Source organism: Microtus ochrogaster, chromosome 8 (assembly GCF_000317375.1).
Source record: "Microtus ochrogaster isolate Prairie Vole_2 chromosome 8, MicOch1.0, whole genome shotgun sequence".
Classification (NCBI taxonomy): domain Eukaryota; kingdom Metazoa; phylum Chordata; class Mammalia; order Rodentia; family Cricetidae; genus Microtus; species Microtus ochrogaster.
Window position 1 is genome coordinate 16,201,868 of NC_022015.1, and position 14,713 is coordinate 16,216,580.

General features: G+C 44.5%; 1 protein-coding gene across 2 annotated transcripts in view; it reads left to right on the plus strand.

Annotated features, from left to right (window-relative positions):
* Positions 1-13,792, plus strand: part of Lcmt1 (leucine carboxyl methyltransferase 1) — a 73,013-nt gene extending 59,221 nt beyond the window's left edge. Inside the window, exons 8-11 of one of the 2 annotated variants that reach the window (XM_005351182.2) lie at positions 3,285-3,386; positions 4,429-4,520; positions 11,183-11,280; positions 13,578-13,792. In XM_005351182.2, the coding sequence (XP_005351239.1) occupies positions 3,285-3,386; positions 4,429-4,520; positions 11,183-11,280; positions 13,578-13,600 (315 nt within the window). In that variant the 3' untranslated portion in view covers positions 13,601-13,792. The remainder of the gene's footprint in view (positions 1-3,284; positions 3,387-4,428; positions 4,521-11,182; positions 11,281-13,577) is intronic. The other variant, XM_026781664.1, reaches the window with a different exon arrangement.
* The last annotated feature ends 921 nt before the right edge of the window (positions 13,793-14,713 follow it).

Sequence of the window (14,713 nt, forward strand, 5' to 3'; positions counted from 1 at the left end):
ATGAAAGTAATAAAATGCAGAAACATATAGCATTGGGAGGGAATTTTTTAGTGAGTACTGAAATTTGTGTTTAATTTCCAACTGCTTAAAACGGTAGGAGTAAGACAAGAGACTGCATTAACATACCAATTGAAAGTCACAGGCTAAGTTCATAGTTAAGCATTTTGTTACTAGAACAAAGCAAGTTACCAAGTCATGCTCACACCCTAGACCAAACACTTTGTAGGCAAACCACTCCTTGGGTGGAATCCCAAGTTATTTCCATGAAGGGCACTGGAACTTAGTTGGATTCTTAGACTTTTGTTTTAGGTAGGAACAAACCACTTCCCTATTCCAGGAGTGCAGGGCCTTGCAATTAGCCACACCTGTTGACAATTGCTTTGAGAGAGCAGAACTCTGATTCACAACTAGGTGGGAGCTTTGTGTAAGGCAGAAGCATAATAACCTTGAAGAACCTAGAAACAAGTCACAAACTCTGACCTTTGGCCTTTTGGGGCAAGTAACAAGCAGAATGCGTGCTAGCTGTTTTTATTATTTACTTACTTAGGTTTTTTTGAGACAGTCTTACTGTGTACCCTGGCTAGCTTGGAACTTGCTATGTAGACCTCATACTTGGGTGATGATCCTGCTTCTGCCTCCCAAGTGTTGGGATTCCAGATGTTCACCATCATAACTAGCTTTTTAAAAAATTCTTTTCAGTGGGATCTCACTTTATAATTTCCTTTTTAATTCATTGCATGCAAGAGCAGCGAGAAGACTTGGCCAAGTAGTGGAGAGGTCCAGGCTAGATTGGGGTTCAGTACGTCCTTCTCCACTCCAGCCTGGGTTCAGGTTCTTGGTTGGCTGACTGTCCTCCTTTCCACTTTACAACTGCAAATGTTCCTCAGCCTGCCTTCCCTCCAGGACCACTGGCCATGGAAGCCAGCCCTCAGCTTTTCTCTGGAAGCATCCTTGGTATGGCCTGCATACCCATGGAGAATGGCTGCTGTAATGGTCTGCTCAGCCCCTTGCTCAGACAAGCCACGCCCCCACCCCCCAGGCAAGCTGATCTTCAGCTTCCAGCCTGAGTCCCTCCCTTTCCATCTCTCTCTTGAAGAAGCAGCTTCTGTCTCTCCCTTCTCCCCACTTCTCCTCTTACCCCCCCTGTTTCTCTCTCTCTTTCTTCCTCTTCATCTCTCCCTCTCTCTCTGCTCTTCCCCCTTCTCCCCTTTCCTTCCATAACCCACTGAATAAATATCCAATTTCACTCTGCATAGCGTGCCTATTGGTCTCTGTCTCTCATCTGCTGAGACTGCAGCTCCCTATCTGGGACTCGCTGCCCCTCGTGGCCCCCACTGCAGCCACTTGGGGAACTGCACCATCCCTGCCTGGGACTGGCTGCTCTCGGGGCCCACTGCCCACTACCTGAAGCCACTTAGGGGGACCGGCAGCATGGTCTCCATGGCCTGCTGCCTACAGCCACTTCGGGGACTTGTGGCGGACCTGCTGCCCGCCGCAGCCACACGGGGATCTGCAGCGTTTTACTTTTACCATTACAGCCACCACATGTTGTGTGTGTGCTGCTTTGCTCACTGGCCTCTGCACTCTCTGTCCAGAAGCATTTATCTAGCACTCTCTGGAAGGTGGTGGGCTGATTCTAACTCAAGGCCTTTTACTCGGGAGCACACGGACTGCGCCAGATTCCAGTGCCCTGCCTCCAGCTGTTCCTCACCTGGTTCAGCTCCCACCATCTTCACTTTGTCAATAGAAATGAAACTTAAATCAACAGTCCTCAACCATCAGCAGCCTCACAGTGTAGATTAGTTGCTTATGTGCTTTTCCCAGTAAATGGTTTACAGTGACAAAGCCATGTTGGTGGTTGGGTGGGCAGCACCCACTTCCCTTCCCACATATTCTGTGCTCAGCACTGCTGTATAAGTTCTCCACGTCTTTGTTTACTTCACTGTCATATAAATCCCTAAGGTTGGTCTTAGTATTGCCAGATAGACTTAAGTTGCCCAGCTTCTCCAGGGTCACAGCTACTGTCAAGCCAGGATTCAAACCCAGACAATAAAATGAAGAAGAATGTGCTCTCAGACACCTGCCCTGAGGCACAGGAGAGAGGATAGCATTGCTGTTGTCTGGCTTTGTGTGTGACAGGGTACTGGTATGTGTGCTGTGACAGTACACATGTTTTCTGGCACTCGGGAGGCTAAGGCAGGAGGGGCAGGAGGAGCACCAGTTTAAGGCTCTCACAGACAAAAGACTATCTCAGAAACAAAATAAAACCAAACAATCAGAAAGGTTATATCGAGACAAGCAGATCTCTCTCTGACCCTAGACCTCAGTCTTCTGCTTGGGAAATAGTGCTGCCTGCTCTGTGTTTGTTAAATGCAGTAAAGACAGGTTAGCTTGTCTCTTGAAAGCACACGGTAACATTCTGTTCACATTTCTCTATTCCTTGCTTCTTCTTAATTTTTTAAATATTTATTTATTGTATATGATTCTGCATGTATATGGCCACACATGTGCCATGGGGAGTGTGTGTATGTGTGTAAGTCAGAGGATAACCTGTAGGAGTTGTAAGTCAGAGGATAACCTGTAGTTGTGTGTATGTGTGTAAGTCAGAGGATAACCTGTAGGAGTTGGTTCTCTTCTACCATGTAGTCCTGGGGATTGAATTTAGGTAGTCAGGCTTTGCAACAAGTGACTACCTGTTGAGCCCCTCTCACCACTCCTATACTTTGCTACTACTTCTTCTTTTTGGGGGAGGTGGTTTAGGACAGGATTTCTTTGTGTAGCCCTGGCTGTCCTGGAATTAGCTCTGTATACCAGGCTGTTCTCAAACTCCACTTGCTTCTGCCTCTTAAGTGCTGGAATTAAAGGTGTACACCACTGCTCGGCTATAATTTGCTCTTAAGAGTTTATCTTAAAATCATTCTGTGTCTATCTCTATATTTTTCTTGTCTGCTTTCACAGCTATATGGTATTTCATTTTATGAAGGTAATAGAATCAATTGAAGTTAACAGATAATTCTCCCCACATTCCAGTTACACTTAACATTGCATCTTTGCACATGTGTGTGAGTCTCTCTGCCAACAATAGAATTGCTGTACTAGGTAGGATGTAAGTGGGTGTGTGCTGCCCTTTATGGGGGATACATCAGCTCAGTTTTCTGTCACACACCCCTCCTGAGCTGCTCCCGTGTGTCTTTCCAAATGTCAGCCTTGACTGGATATTATGTTTTGCTTATTTAGGACACAGACCTTTAAGGTTGTGGCTAACCAGCGTTTTCCCTTCTCAGGTGAACATGGATGACCGGTTTGGGCAGATCATGATTGAAAACCTCCGAAGGCGACAGTGCGACCTGGCGGGAGTGGAAACCTGCAAGTCACTAGAGTCCCAGGTCAGAGCAGATTCTGAGCACTTACTTTCCGTGCAGCTACACCATGAGAAGCCCTGTTAGCCTGTGACACAGGCAGAGGGTGCTCCTAGTGGTAGGAGAACTCAAGTCCTGTCTGTCCCCTTAATAGAGAAAACACAAATTGACATTTCCCTACAGTTTGTTTTCATTAGGCATATTTTTTGTATAATTCACTTTGTATTATGCAGAATTTCAGACAAGCATAAAAGACTAGATTAGCAAACACCCATATCCTTTCAGTCAGCTTCAGTAATTGTCAGTATTTTGTTAGTGTTTTCTCACCGCCCGCCACGATAATTATTTGTTGGTGTCATCAAAATATTTTTCGACATTTGCTAGACAATACATGTTTCCACGCTAAGTGCTTGTTAAGGGCCCTCCTACTGTTGAGCTTTCTTCCAGGGTAGTGTTACCACGATTCACTCCCTACAACTCAACAGTAGCTCCTCTATGCTTCTACTTCCCAGACCGGCTTCAGTTTGTCTGGTAGATTGAAGGCATGTTTTATAGTGTGTTTGACTTGGCATCTATCCATGGTCTATATTTTATAGGTGATTAATACAGCTTTGTGTTGCTCTTAATCTTTGGTAAGCCCTTTAAAAAGGAAAAAGGCATTTGTTTGCTGGAGATAACCTCCCATACCTGCCACCATTTAAATAAACTGTGTCATATGACTACTAAGTGGCATGTTGCTCACACCTGCAATCCTATCGCTTGGTAGACTGAGGCAGAAAGATCATATGTTTGAGACCAGCCTGGGCTAGCAAGCTCCAAAACCTGGCAAAACTCTGAAGCCAGCCAGCCATCGAACCAAACAAATAACTGTTGTTTGTAGGAGAAATTTTTTCATTGTGTCTCTGTACTCTAATGGGTTTCCCCAGGAAAACTCTGCATGTGCGTATAGAATAGAAAAGTGACTAGACATGGGCTTTTGGAACGGAACTACTCTCAGAGAAATCCTGTGTGCTTCACGGTCTCAGGTGTACATGCTGGGAATCATCCTTGTCTCTCCACCCCCTTTCAGAAGGAACGGCTGCTATTGAACGGGTGGGAGACAGCGTCCGCAGTGGACATGATGGAGCTGTACAGTGGGCTTCCACGGGCAGAGGTGAACAGGTATGTGAGTGCTAAGCCCAGGCTTCAGATGGTTGCCAGTGAGAGGCTGACCGTCTGTGTTCTGAACAGAAGGCTAACCTTAGCCAGGCTTATTTTGAAATAAGGTAAACATTGGGTAAAGCTTGAGAGAGTAACTCATTAGCCACTGGCTGAGATAGCGCCTTTGCCAAAGCAGATGATTTGAACTGAAATAAGTAGTTACTCCTGGAAAATCCCCAGAGCCACCTCTTTGTATAATCCCTGTCTTAGAGAGAAGATGATGTTACCCATGACTTCTAAGGGATAAGACCTCGAATGACATCTTTAAATGGACTCTGTCTTTGTTATAAAAGAAAGATATAGTCATTGTTCTAAAACTGTTTCATGCTGAAGGCATGAAGTCTTATATATTTACATGGTACAGTTAGCTCTTATTAACAAGTTGGACCTGTTCTCCAATAGTCCTTTACACAGATAAATATTTATTGATACATAGACTCTGGGTTCTAAATCAGGGGGTTCATACTATACATGGTGGTCACAGAAGTCATATTCCCTTTTTAAAGCTTAATGGATTATATTTATATTTGTAATATCAAAGTCTTGAACCCTTCATATTTTGTTTACATGCTTGCATAGCAGTGTAGATAACAATAACTAATATTGTGGTAATTGTAAAGAAATTTAAAGAGGGACAGTTTGGACGTTTACTCGTGTGGTCTTGTAGCTTGCTTGTTTTAGCATCTCCAATGCATCAGTGCTAGGGAACATCACTGTGCCTGCATAGACCTGTGTTGCTGCCTGTTTGGTTCATTTCTTACTTGTTCTGTGCTTCCTCATCGTCCTTCCCCTCTCCTTTGGAGACCTTGAGGTACAATTTGGGGTCTGCTACAAGATCATGTGAGGAACTTTTGGACTTGCTCGTCCTTAGATCTTACTGACATTTAGAAAAATATCATTTCTTTTGTGTTGTTTGTTTTTCTTGTGTCCAAGTATCAGTTATCTAGGCAGTGAATGCTTTGAGAGTGCCCTCTCACAGGTTGATGATTTATGGGTTCTTGTGGAAGTTTCTTTTTTTTTTTTTTTTATAGGCTAGCTTCCACTTCATAGGTGTCGAGGTGATGTTTTGAACATCTCTGGTCTGACATGTAATGCTGTTGCTCTGGCAGATTTATTCTAAGCAGCCAGAGGGGAGTCTGTAATGAGCATCAGCCACAGGGAGAATAACTCCCTTCTGGACGGTCCTTTGTCTCATGCAGCCGTGGTCTTTTGTAGACAGCAGCATGTAACCCTAACAGAGACCAGGTGTGACAGGAGATGGCCTTTGCTCCCTGAACAGGCCTCCTGACTCTTAATGTCACATGGGCTTTGTGTACACTTTCTTGTCTGCACCAGGGATATTGGATCAAAATTGGTCCCAAATCTGCCTGGTGTTAGGAGCTCATGGCTAGTGAATAGCTTCACAGTTTGTACTGAGTCCTGTCAGTTGTGTTCAGTTAATCTCCATTTGTCATTAAGGCTTTTCTTTGTCCTTTATGGGGCTTTATTCAGTAATGTGCCTAGATGTTTTGCTAGTCAGTGTTCGTTACTATGTCACATCTGAAATCAACCTAGAAGAGATGCATTTTGCTTCACCATGTGGCGATTCATCATGGCTAGCAGGGCCATTCCTTTGGGGCCTCTCATGGCCAGGAACTCAGAGAGGCAGCTGATGCAAGCAGGGCAAGTTTGCATTTGTGTCTGTACGTCTTTGGACTATGGCGTCTGGGATGGGCCTGCAGACCGAGACTCTCTTTGATGTGTCCTTCCTGTGATCCCTATGCAGCACTTTTAGTTTCTTTAGTCAGGTGCTAAGAACCGTACCTTGGGCTCAGCTATACTGGCTCTTTTTCTGTCTAGCCTGCCTGTTCTGTTTTTTTGCTATGAGATACTTTCTGTAGCTATGATAAAACACTCAAACCAAAACAACTTGGGGAAGAGAAGGTTTGTTTGGCTTATACTTTCAGGTTGTAATCCATCCTTGAAGGAAGTCAAGGCAGGAACTCCAGACATGAACTGAAGCAGAAACCATAGAGGAATGCTGCTTCCTGGCTCATTCTATCCCAGGTCCATGCTCAGCCACCTTTCTTTACAACCCAGGACCACCTGCTTAGGGACTGTACTGCTCATGGGCCTGGGTCCTCCTACTTCCGTCAGACATACCCATAGGACAGTCTGGTCTACACAGTTCTTCAAGGTTCTCTCTTCTCGGGTGACCCTTGATTGTGTCTAGTTGGCAATAAAAACTAACCACACCATTTTTTAAAATTATATTTTAATTCATGTACATCTATCTGTGTTTATGTATGCTCTATTTGCATGGGTGCTTGTGGAGGCCAGAAGAGTGCATAGGATCCCCTGGAGCTGTATTTGCAGGTAGTTGTAAGCTGCCCAGCTTGGGTGCTGGGAACTGGATTCTGGTGTCCTCTGTAGTGAGTGCTGATGAAAGACCTGGATAAATCCAGACCATCCAAGCAGAAAAAATAGAGCCAAAATCTAAGCAGGGAGAGAAGAATCAGAAATCTAGATTAGCCGGTTCAGTGACTCTGTTTCAGGAACTAGCTGAAGATAAGTTAGATTATAATCTTGAGAATAATCTTGAGAAACAGGGAGTTACCCCCTTTTGATTATCAAGGGTATTTTCAGAATTTTCAGTGATCACTGGTATTTTCGGAATTTTCCATTGATGCCCTCCCTACCCTCTTTGGATTATTGGGTTGTGGTTTCTTCCCTTAAATACCCCTTCTCCCAGCTACTTGAGGTAGCTCCCCTGTGTGTGATTTGAGTCTCGGTCCCAGCGCTGGTACCTATCAATAAACCTTGTGTGATTGCAGCAAGGATGGTCTCTCTTGAGTTCCTGGGGAGTCATGTTATTTCGAGACTTGAGTGAGAGTCTCCCCATACTGGGGGTCTTTCACTGAGAACTGGACTCAGGTCCTGTGGAAGAGCAGGAAGCAGTCTTTCCTAATGAGCATTTTTCCGGCTCCTGTACTGCATTCTTTGTGAATATCTCCTCCGTCACGTTGGCTTCTGCGTCTCACTGCACAGGCCTGCTGCTGCACACCATTGCCTTGCTCCTGTGACGCCTCCGCCATCAGATAAATTTGTTGTCCATTATTTTGCATCTCTGCCGCACAAAGTCCCTGGCATGGGCAAGATGCAATCAGGTTGCTTGCCACAGAGTGACAGGGGTAGCATCATATCCAGTTCCTAGTCCATTTTCATTTCCACCCTAAACTTCTCCAGCATTACCATGTTTTCTGGGTTCTTACCAGCATTTTGGCCTCACTCTGGCCTGCTTCTCTACACTTCTTTGGCACACCACACTCCAAAAGCCATGCAGTAAGCAGGTCTGTGGCAGCAGAGAAACCTGTCTTACTTTCTGTGCTAATTTTCTGCTACTATAACAAACACTTAAGGTTAAGTGAAAATATTTATTTTTCCTCAGAGTTTTGGAGTCATTCACCCAAAACAGGTGCACGCTGCTTTCTTTGCACTGGTGGTGTTATACTAAGCACACATTCTTTGCTAAACACCCTGTCTGAAATGCTCCAGGGTATGTCTTGGAATTATCCCATATTAACCCATGTAGATCTGCCCTGGTTCGCACTGGTGGTGTTATACTAAGCACACATTCCTTGCTAAACACCGTGTCTGAAATGCTCCAGGGTATGTCTTGGAATTATCCCATATTAACCCATGTAGATCTGTCCTGGTTCATAGTGTGGCTGTAGAGACCTGAGGTATGAGCATGTTTTAGTTCATGCAGATGGTCTCCTATAGTTCAGTTTTTGCTTGTTACCAGATTGGAACTGCTGCTGTAGAAATGCTCTTGACCATTTATCTTTGCATACAGGGTAAGCTCTTAAAGAGGCAGATTGGTCACAGGATTAGAGGATGTTCTTTCTTTGTGTTGAAAGAGGCTAAAATGCCTTCAAGGGAGGCAGTCCGCTTTTGTCATATTGCTAGCAATTGAGAAAGTGCCTTTTCTTCTGTGTTCAGCCTTCAATCTTTGTCTGTCTGAGTGTTGAAAAACTACTGTTCTGGCTAGTTTTATGTCAACTAACATAAGCGAAAGTCATCTAAGAGGAGGGAAGGATAGAGAAATACCTCCATAAGATCAGGCTATAGGCTGGCCTGTAGGGCATTTTGTTAATTGAGGTTTATGAGGTAGGGCCTAGTCCATTGTGGGTGAGTACCATCTCTGAGTCCTGGATTCTATAAGCAGGTTGAGCAAGCCAGTAAGCAGCACCCTTCCATGGCCTCTGCATCAGCTCCTGCCTCCAGGTTCCTGCTCTGTTTGACCTCCTGTTCTAACTTCTTTGGTGCTGAACAGCAATGAGAAAGTATGAGCTGAATAAACCCTCTCCTCCCCAAGTTGCTTTTGGCCATGGTCTTTCATCACAGCAATAGAGGTCTTAAGACAACTATCTTGTGTTTTCATTTATATTTGTTTTCTCGTAAATGAATTTGAAGACCTCTTGTTTTTCTTTTCTATTGGACTGTTCTTTTTCTTCTTCTTTTAAATTATTACGAAAGTTTTTCATGCTGAAGTTCTAGAACTCTATAAAGAGTTGCAGGGCAAAGAAAGTAGTCCTTTGCCATTAGCATTCCAGAGACCTTTCTAGTTCATTTGTCTTGACCTTTGAGGTAACACTTCTTCCTCTTCCTCCTTTTCCTTTCTCCACTCACCCTTCCTTGTTCTCCGGCCCTCCCTTTCTTCCCATTCCTTCCTTACCTTCCTTCTCCTTTCTTCAAGACTGCACATTCCAAGTGTGTACTGTTCCCCTGAGCTAAACTTCCTGAATTCCTTCTTCTTTTTGAAAATTTATTTTAATTTCATGTGTGTGAACATTTTTTTTTACAAACAATTCTTATGGCTTAACAACTTTTAATTTCTTGTAATCGATTTTATTTGTATTGTTTGCCATGGAACAATTGAGGATGAGTCTTTATTTAAATATTTAAAGACATATTCGTAAATGTCTTTAAAGATAATAAATCTTACTTTAAATTTATCTTTTTTTTTCTTTTGAGCCCTTCTCAGTTTTCCCATCATACTTCTTTTTTTTCTATTGTTTTTATTGAGCTATACATTTTCTCTGCTCCTCTCCCTTCCTTCCCTCCCCCTTGTACTCTCTCCCATGACCCCCATACTCCCAATTTACTCAGAAGATCTTGTCTTTTCTCTCCTTCCTATAATATCCATGTATGTCTCTCTTGGGTTCTCTTTGTTGTCTAGGTTCTTTGGGGTTGTGGACTGTAGGCTGGTTTTTCTTTGCTTTATGTCTAAAAGCCACTTATGAGTGAGTACATATGACATTTGTCTTTCTGGGTCTGGGTTATCTCATTCAATATGTTTTTTTCTAGATCCATCCATTTGCCTGAAAATTTCAGATGTCAAAATTTCAAGTATTCAATTGTGTAAATTACCACATTTTCTTTATTCATTCTTTGGTCGAGGGGCATTTAGGTTGTTTCCAGGTTCTGACTATGACAAACAATGCTTCTACGAACAAAGTTGAGCACATGTCCTTGTGGTATGATTGAGCGTCCTTTGAGTATATACTCAAAAGTGGTATTGCTCGGTCTTGAGGTAGATTATTTCCTAATTGTCTGAGTAATCGCCGCACTGATTTCCAAAGCAGCAGTACTAGCTGACATTCCCACCAGCAATGGAGGAGTGTTCCCTTTACCCCACATCCTCTCCAGCATAAGTTGTCATCAGTGTTTTTTATCTTGGCCATTCTTACAGGTGTAAGATGGGATCTCAGAGTTGTTTTATTTGCATTCTCTGATAGCTAAGGATATTGAACATTTCCTTAAGTGTCCTTTGGCCATTTGAGATTCGTATTTTGAGACTTCTCTATTTAGGTCTGTACCCCTTTTTTTAAATTGGATTATTTGTTCTTTTGTTGTCCAGTTTCTTGAGTTCTTTGTACATTTTTTTAGAGATTAGTCCTTTGTCTAATATGGGGTCGGTGAATATCTTTTCCCATCCTGTAGGCTGCCATTTTGTCTTGTTGACCATGTCCTTTGCTTTACAGAAGTGTCTCAGTCTCAGGAGGTCCAATTAATTAATTAATTAATTGATTGATTGTTGCTCTCTGTGTATGTGCTACTGGGGTTATACTTAGGAAGTGGTCTCCTATGCCAATGTGTTCAAGTGTACTTCCCACTTTCTCTTTTATGAGATTTAGTGTGATTGGTTTTATTTTGGTCTTTGATCCATTTGGACTTGAGTTTTGTGTATGGTGATACATATGGATCTATTTACATATGAGTGTTTTGCCTGCGTGTGTGTGTGTGTTTGTGTGTGTGTGTGCGTGCATGCAGTGTGTGCCTGGTATCCCCAGAGGCCAAAAGAGGGAGCCAGATCCCCTGGAACTGCAGTTAAATACAGTTGTAAGCCTCCATGTGAGTGGGTGCTGAAAATTGAACCTGGATCCTCTGGAAGAGCAGCAAGTGCCCTTAACTTAGCTGAGCCATTTCTCCAGACCTTCCCCATTCCCCATTTTTCTTAGCCGCAGCATGCATACTATTGTGTATCGAAGTTCTTTCCATGTGGTATCATGAACATGTCATTACTGCGGACTAGCTCTTCCTAACTGCGATCTCCATCTCCTGTTGTGACTTCTGCACAGAATAGAATCCCTCGAGTTCCTGGATGAACTGGAGCTTCTGGAGCAGCTTATGCGGCATTACTGCCTCTGCTGGGCCACCCGTGGAGGCCAGGAACTCGGTAAGAGAGTGCCTCTGTCTGTCACCTGGGCCAGAGGCAGGACAGCCTTCTCCCAAGAATGAAAGGTGCACCAGGCAGTTGAGGTTCAGAGAACTAGAGAAACATGGATGCATACCCACAGAGAGTCCAGAGAAGTCATCATTTGTTCTTCCAGGTTTTTATAGCACGGAATTAGGCGAACTCTCTAAACCACAAATCCTCAACCAGATAGCCAGCCCTCTTCAGGCCTGCCGTAGGATTTCCGCATTTGGGAGGTTGAAAGCCTTGAGAGTTTAAAGTAATAGTCTTAATAAAAATAACCAGCGTTTGCCCTTTCACCAGCGCACAGCCATGTTTGGGGGATACTAACACATGGATCGTTTGGTTTCTAAAAGACTCACCCAGTTTCCAGGGCAAGTTTCTCCCTCCTCTCTCTAAGGTTGAGGCGTAGTTTCCTGACAGAGGCATGCAATACCTCGAGGCTCAAGGAGGGACCTGAGCACCTGGCTCTCAGGTTTGGATCCAGCCTCCGCTGACTCCTGCCCCAGTTGCTCTTGCTTCCCAGGGCCTGGTTATTCCTGAGCAGAACAGCCCTGCAAGACCACATCAGATTCCAGGTCCCCAGTTGTAGCGAGCTGCGTGGAACCACAACTGATGGAGATATATAATCAACTCTTATGGCTAAAGTCTGACCGATGCTATGATCACGCAATGATTATCAGCTGCTTGCATATGCGTGGGCCTATGGGCAGTGCCCACCTGGCAATCCGGGATTGACAGGCAGCCCATGATGCCTACTTAAGGGCTGGGAGAGGTTTGCTGGGGAGAGAGGAAAAAAGGAGAGAGGAGAGAGAGAGAGAGAGAGAGAGAGAGAGAGAGAGAGAGAGAGAGAGAGAGAGAGAGAGAGAGGAAAAAAGGAGAGAGGTCAAAGAGAGAGGAGAGAGGAAGAAAGAGAAGGAGAGAGAGAGAGGAAGGAGAGAGAAAGGAAAAGTGAGGAAGTGAATCAAGTCCTGGAATAAACTGCAGTGAGAAGAGCTCCGGTGGTTGCGTCATCCTTGCGGGACGACGGTGGCCGCAACACCCAGCGCCTTCCAGCTTCTCACAATGTGATCAGATGGCAGCTGGTAGTCCAGCCTGCTTGGGCTCCACAGTTCAGCCTACAGAGTCCTTCCAACATGGTTTTGGGTAGAAATTCCTTTATTGTTGTGTTTTATATTAGACTCTCCTCTAATAATAAAGGAAATTGTAGTTGGAACTTGGGGAACTTGAAAAAGGTAGAGCACAGAAGCTCTGGTCTCAGGCAGCCTCTTAGTGATGCTTCCTCCGCTGTGTTCTGGAAACTTTATTTATTTAAAAAGTATATTTACACACACTCATATATAGTTTATTTATTTACCTTTTTTGTTTGATTCTTTGAGACTTGTAAAGCATCCTGGCCTTAACCTTGGCATTCCTCCTACTTTGACCTACCAGAATTACAGGTGTGCCCCTGGAACCTCATACATGTGAAAGCAGAAAAGCCATGAAGAGAGTGTGGCACTGCCCTGGTCTACACCCTCTGCCCTTTTGCTGAACTCTGATCTTATCTTCAGTCGAGCTGACTTTACATGTTCCTATAACTGGACTTCTGAGCTTTTCCAATTTCATCATGTGACATAAGCATTTTATCCCTTGCCACCAAGCTTCTCAAAGAACATAATTGCAATGAGTATATTAAATCCTATCACAAGACTGTGTCTGAATGTATTTAAGCTTGCCAAGATTTGGGAACTGCAGGTTTCTAGCAGGTTTAAGTTACCTGTCATTAGACAGTAAGTTGAACTGCTTCTGTTTTTGTCCCCCCACTGCCTTTTTTGGTGTGCTTTGGGAAGGGGTCTGAAACCCAGGCTGGCCTCCTGCTCCAGCCTCCTGAGTGCTGTGTTTACAGATATACACCAGCACGCCCAGGTTGGGATAATAAACATTTTAATGTCAGAAGCATCTTCAGTGTATCAGCACACAGTGAAGAACCAGCTCTGTGTTTGTTCAAAGGTCAGCAGTTAGCAGGTAGATTTTGGACATTTACTGCTGAGAGCCCATAAATTGTTATGAGATGCTTTCTTAATCCACTTTAAACCACCCATAAACAAAAGCTAGCTTGACCTCTCACTTTCTTTTGAAATCTCGTTTCACACAGGAAGGGTTCGAGGTCCAGCAGTGAGCTGTGCTGGTGCCCAGATCCAGCTCTTGGACATGTAGCAGTGTCGTGCTCACCCCCAACCCCTAGCTTCTTTACTCCGCCACAGGCATCTGACTGTATCTGTGTTTCCTCCCCTTAGGTTTGAAGGAGATAACCTATTAATCTGTGAAGGTTCATGCTGAGGTGGAAGTCCAAGTCTCCAGCCGAGGGAGTGCCCTGCGCCCCCTGAGGGATGGGTAGCTCGTCTCTCTTGTGGGCCCGGTTGCATATCCAGAACCCTTAGTTACAAAGGTGGTCACACCAGATCCTGCTCCTGTCACTATCATTGTTTAAATAAATCTCACTTGCCATTTGTCTGTGTGTCAGACTTGGCTGGCGTCTGTTCACCTTCTTTGCTCTGTGGGTGGACCAGGGTTCACATCCATGGCAGCTAAAACCAGAAGCCTGCATCTTACTTGGACCTTGGTTTTCCCTGTGAGTCAGAATCCATTTGGGAATTTACTCCTCCCTGTGCTCTTTATTGCGATACCTCATGGACCCTGACCCTTGACCTGCCACAGATGCTGGAGCTCTTCTGTGGTGTTGCTGCTGCTGTGGCTGGGCTAGCCTGCTGCTTTGCCTCGTTCATTCCAGTTGCCATGGCAGGTTGTGTAACTCCTCCTTACATACCCTGGCTGCTTGGAACCTGTATACGTGTCACCTTCTGCGGCAAATGGGCATTTGGCCAATGAGATTAAGATAAGGGTCTCAAAACAAGGTTGTTAGGTGTCATCTGGGGCTCTGATGCAATCACATGGATCCACATGAGCCAGACAAGAAGACACAGCCAGACAGTGGACATTGACTGAAGGAGATTGCGGAGGGAGGGGTTTTGAGGATGGTGGGAAGGGCCAAAAGATAAGGAATATAAGCAATTTCTATAAGCTAAGAGAGACAAGGGGCTGGAGCGATGACTCAGGTTAAGAACACATACTGTTCTTACAGAGGAACCAAGTCCAGTTCCCAGCACCCATACTGGGTGGCTCTTGACTGTTACTCCAGCTCCAGGGGGATCTGAAGTCTCCATTCTCAGTGGGCACCTGCACTCACTTGCGCACACCCACACATGGGTGCACACATACTTACATCACTAAAACTAATAAAAATTAAGTCTTTTAAAAGGCCAGGAGTCCTCAGAAAGATGCCCCCCATCCCCATACACCCTCAAAAACTTGACAGACTAAAGTTCCAGCTTTCTTCTTTCTGATCTCCAGAACCATAAGTAAATAAATGTGT